Raw genomic sequence first — 4,976 nt, forward strand, 5'->3', positions numbered from 1 at the left:
GTCGGCGCGCGATATCTTTAACCGATCTCACGAAAAAACCTGGAGTATATCCTGAATGCACGGCGCTCCTCTTCCATCCGACCTGGACCCCTCTCTCCCTCTCTTCCCTTCTTACTATATCTCTCTTTGCTTATTTCCTTTTCTCGTTGCTTCTCTCTCTCTCTCTCTCTCTCTTATATCTATTTACCTCGCTCCCGCTCTCTTTCTCTCTGTATCACCGCTTTCTCTTTATCTCTGCATCTCCCCTTCACGCTCTCGTCCCTACCTATATCCCTCTCGATTAACGTGGAAGTGTGAAGTGATTCCTCCCACCCACCCGTACAACGCCTCGATCAACTCGCTGGAGGCGCAGCAGCGAGACACGGCGCTTCCGTCTAAATATGAAAATGGACCGACACTCGCCGTATCGCCTCGAGCGGGACATTTACGACTTACTGCTATATACACTGCTACACTCACTGCCAACTGCAACACTCACTCTTCCCCGATGCAGCCCGGCAGACTCGCAACAACTTCGCTTCTCTTCGCGACGAGCGTTTTTCACTTCTAAACTAGCATTTTATTACAGCGCTTTGCATCACGGCGACATCGACAAGCTACAAGCGACAAGCGAAGAGTCACGAGAGTAAATCACGAGGGCCCTCCGCGTTCCGTGGAAATGGAACGAGTTTAGCGTAACTTACTTGTACGCGCCTACTTGTCGTGTGCGTGCGTGCGGCGACCCGTGACTGTTCGCGCTGCATCAAATTCATTTATCATTTATCTTCAAAATGGACACCTTCGAGTTGTAAACTTATAATGGATTTGTTCCCTCGAGTCTTGTTTCTTGTCAATGTGCACTAGTGTACAGTCAAACCCGTAGAGAGAGGCCGCGCGAGGGAAACGCGTAGTATAATTTCTGAGCAAGTGGACTTTTTATACAGGTTGACGGGCATTTTGAATTCTTTTACCCGCGATGTATGTATGAAATGTATCAAGAGTAAATAAAAACACATTTGTTTTTTATTCACTTCTTAATGTGTGTTTTTTACCTGTATTTCTATGCCTTGTCAAGTCTTCGTGTTTACCATAGAATAATTGTCGTGCGATGCGTATACGACGTCCGGAAAGCATTTTGACGAAACACCACAAAATAAAAATGCGTCGCAACAGACACGTGTAACTTGTATACAAAATGGATATTTTATAGTTAAAAATAATAGTAAAAAATAATTACATTCCAATACTGAAATGCCGACGTATGTGTGTAATAGTGTCTCAATGACGATGAGAAGGCGCAAGATGAGACGTGTACGTGTGCATTTCCATAGACGAATTATTGGGGCTGTCAGAACACCTGTCACAGTTTCATATCAATAACGGAGCCTCACAACTCGCTCGCTCCGTTTCTTTGGCACGGCAAAAATCCTCCATATTTTTTTTTCATTAACATTTTGTCGAATTACATACAAAAGCCAAAGTACAATTAACGCTCGTGTAAATAAAATGTACAAAATAAAACAAAAAACGCTTTCATACATTCAAACGCGACCGTTCAAAAGAACGCGCGCGCGTGCCCCTTGCAAAATATCGGCAAGGCGGTAATGCTGAAAACTGCACAAATGGCGTCTGACAACCCTGACCTTATCTGACATGCATGACCCTCGTTCGTTCGATCCTCTGCATTTGAACGCTCATGATAATAATAATAATAATAATATACGTGGCAGCGTAGCAGACGACCGACGGACGACAATACACACGACGCTTCGAATTACGAGAATTCAAAAATACGGGGAGTTCATTGAAAATCATCGAAGAATTTTGTTTTCAACGACGCATTGTCCATGGTTATTATTACGTCACGCACCGTGGCGGTTGCCCGGATGACAATGCGTGCGAGATAGTGCTTACGCGTCACCAAGCGGCGACTAAGAACCACAAAGTTACACGGGACTTTTGGAGAAAGGAACACCCGATACTTTTGTCGCGTTTCGCAGCGTTTCGTGTTTGCGTACACACGAACAATTTTATATACTAGTCTACATGTGAGAGTAAAGCTACGATGCCAAATCCGGCCACATTACAGTTAAATTACGCAATTAATTTTTTTGCCACGTAGTAATCACATCTCCGAAAGCACTGAACAAGACGATGCCTTCGTCATCGACTAAATAGGCAGCTGCTCTCGTCCACAGCTTGTTAGATACGGGCATGCCTAGTTCCGTTTGCGCGTAGCACCAGTATCGGCTTCGAAATGGGGTTGCGCTGCCACCTAGTGGAGGCTTTCGCTTAAAACTTGTCACCCGGAGAACATGCTTTTAATTAAACATGTTGCGAGGTGGCGATTAACTTTACAAGAAACCCAAACTGGCTGGCTACACGCGTTTCCCGAAGCATTCACAATTCAATTTCATCATAACATGTCTTCAATTTTCAATCAATCAATCTTCAAGCAATGGAAGCGGAAACACACTTGAATTGCGACAAGTTGTAAACATTTTCCTTCTCGCACCCAAAATGGGCAAACGCCACGCTCGAGATTTTAAACTCTTCTGAGCGTGTAGACTGGAAAATATGTTCTTGGCCGTACAGTACAACAAAAAACAGCACCAACCTTACACATACCTTGTCGCGATCAAGTGTGTTATCCTTCGTCGAGAGCAAACGAGGGCCATGCAAACAATTTCGCGCTCGCAACGAACGCGGCGATACTATATCATACACGAGACAATCGATACAAAAGATGATGAGGATGACGGTGAATGAGGCGGCGGACGCGCGCAAAAATCCCGCGGGATCGCCCGCACGCCACGACGACGACGACGACGACGGCAGTCTGTACAACGAACGCGCAGCGGGGCGGGTTACGAGTCACACGGCAACTTCCGAGCAACTTCCGAGCGTCCGATCAAGGGGGCGCTCCAACGCCATCTCGGCGTCGCCCGCTCCCCCGCCGCCGCCGCCGCCGCACGTCTTCCGCAGCGCGTTGTTCTCCCGCAGCAGCTTCTCGTTGTCGTCCCGCAGCCGCTCGATCTCCGACCGGAGCACGTTGATCTCGTTGAGCCTCTGCTCGGTCGAGTCGGGCCGCGGCGCGACGGCGCGATGCAGCGTCTCCAGCTTTGCTTCCATCTGCAGGTAGTCCTGCACCAGCTCCTCCTTGCTCATGCTCTCCAAGCGCTCGGCGTGCACGGTCTCGTACTCCTCCGAGAAGTCGCGCTCAAGAAACTCCTCCTCGTCCGACGGAGAGCTGTAGAAGTCGGCGTCGTCGTCGTCGGCGGCGACGAGCAGCGGCGCGTCCGGTTCGGTTGCAGCGTCGTCGCCGATGCTGCTGCCGCTCGCCTCGCGGTGCCGGTGGTGCGGGTGATGAAGGATGCCGTTGAGATCCGGCTCCGGCTCGTTGTGGTCGGCCATCACGAACTGCGTCGTGTTGAACGGCGCCATCGGCTGGCCCTTGTGGAAGCGCTCCTCGCGAACTTGCTCGGCGCGCTTCGATTGGCGTTCCTCGAGCTCTTTGCGCTCGGTCCACGACATCTTCTCGAAAGGCTTCCAGCGGCGCCGGTTTCCTGCTGCCTTCCTGCGGTGCTTCTTCTTCTTGTTGCTTCCGTGAGGGTCGTTCTCGTCGCCGCTCATGCTGTCGTGCGATCGCTTCCCGCTGTCCGAATCCGTTTTCGCCTTGCCCTCTTGATTACTATCGATCCCTTCGGGGCTCTTTTCCGACGACGAGACATCCCTGCCGCGCTCGCGAGCGCCCATATTTTTATTCTGGACGTTGTTTGTAGAACCGTCAGGTTTTAGACGCTCTGTGTCTAAACCGTTAAGTGATATGAGCTGATCGTTCATATTCAAAGTTTCCAAGCATTAATACACTTACAGTTTGCGAAAAAGATGTTTGTTTTGGCGTTTTTCCTTCTTAACTTTCACATAATTCTCCCTCGAATGCTCCCTAACACTGTACACTGGGACGCCCGCCCCAAACTATATATAGGTGCGCTGCACACACCGACACCTCCGCGCACAGAAGGAAAATATAGTTCGAAGACGTATTACCACAGATTTTGGTCTTAGTCAAACATCATTGACAAAAAAGACCTAGCACATTTTGATTTCTAGTGTGTCTAGTTTATGAATGCGTACTTCACCTAAGCTAACGTCCGCGAACACAGTATTTTATAGCTTGTTTACCAAAGCGCTGCGGCATTATCTAAAAGTAGTACTGTTGTCGTCAGCATCGTCAGTAGCGGCTGGCTCGTTACACAGCGTGTCGTATCAACGTATAACGTTACAATCTCGTGAGATGAGATATCGTGGAGCACTCCTATCCTCCTATCTGTCGCGAAGTTAATGTTAATAAAATGCGTTGCATTTCCTTCCCCCGCGAACCATTTACACTATGTAAAATAGCAGGGTTATTGATTGCAGATCAAAGCTGTATTTTATTATAATCTATATTATTAGGACGCCCTGTGAAGCTTTGCTCTACTCTACACCCATGACCCAACTCGGTATGATTATTACTGGAATAGCTCTTAATTAGTAGTCTTAGTTCATAAAAATACAATTAGTTAACATGATTAAATCGAATAACGGCAAGCATATTGAAGGTCATCAGCAGCACCTATATGTATTTACTCGGAAACCTAGCTAGTTTGTGTGTTTGCACATGTATCAATTTCTTATCACAATATATGTTTTGCACCGAGAAGCTTGCGCATTACACTGAAACCATACAAGAGCTTTTCAAACTGAATTCATTTGGCGACGCTGATGTGAGCATCTGATGTGAGTATAGTAATATAATATAACGTCGTGTATTGTACGTAGTACAACGTTGTGTATTGTGATGGATTGTATGTGCTGTTGTCATCAGATCAAATCATGTATTGCTAATATCATTCAACATCGTGTCTTGGAATGTAATAATTTATGTACTTTAACTAATGTGTATGGCTGACTAGATGACCGCAAGGTCTTTTCGCCATACCTGTGCATTATAA

The 4,976-nt window shown here is 47.3% G+C and overlaps 1 protein-coding gene across 1 annotated transcript; it reads right to left on the reverse strand.

Annotated features, from left to right (window-relative positions):
• Positions 1–1,159: 1,159 nt before the first annotated feature.
• LOC106806109 (protein HEXIM-like) lies at positions 1,160–3,957 on the reverse strand. The gene has a single exon (XM_014807963.1). The coding sequence runs from the start codon at positions 3,820–3,822 to the stop codon at positions 2,854–2,856; it is 969 nt and encodes a 322-aa protein (XP_014663449.1). The 5' UTR covers positions 3,823–3,957; the 3' UTR covers positions 1,160–2,853.
• Between the last annotated feature and the right edge of the window lie 1,019 nt (positions 3,958–4,976).

The sequence above is a fragment of the Priapulus caudatus genome, unplaced genomic scaffold (assembly GCF_000485595.1).
Source record: "Priapulus caudatus unplaced genomic scaffold, Priapulus_caudatus-5.0.1 Scaffold142, whole genome shotgun sequence".
Lineage (NCBI taxonomy): Eukaryota > Metazoa > Priapulida > Priapulimorpha > Priapulimorphida > Priapulidae > Priapulus > Priapulus caudatus.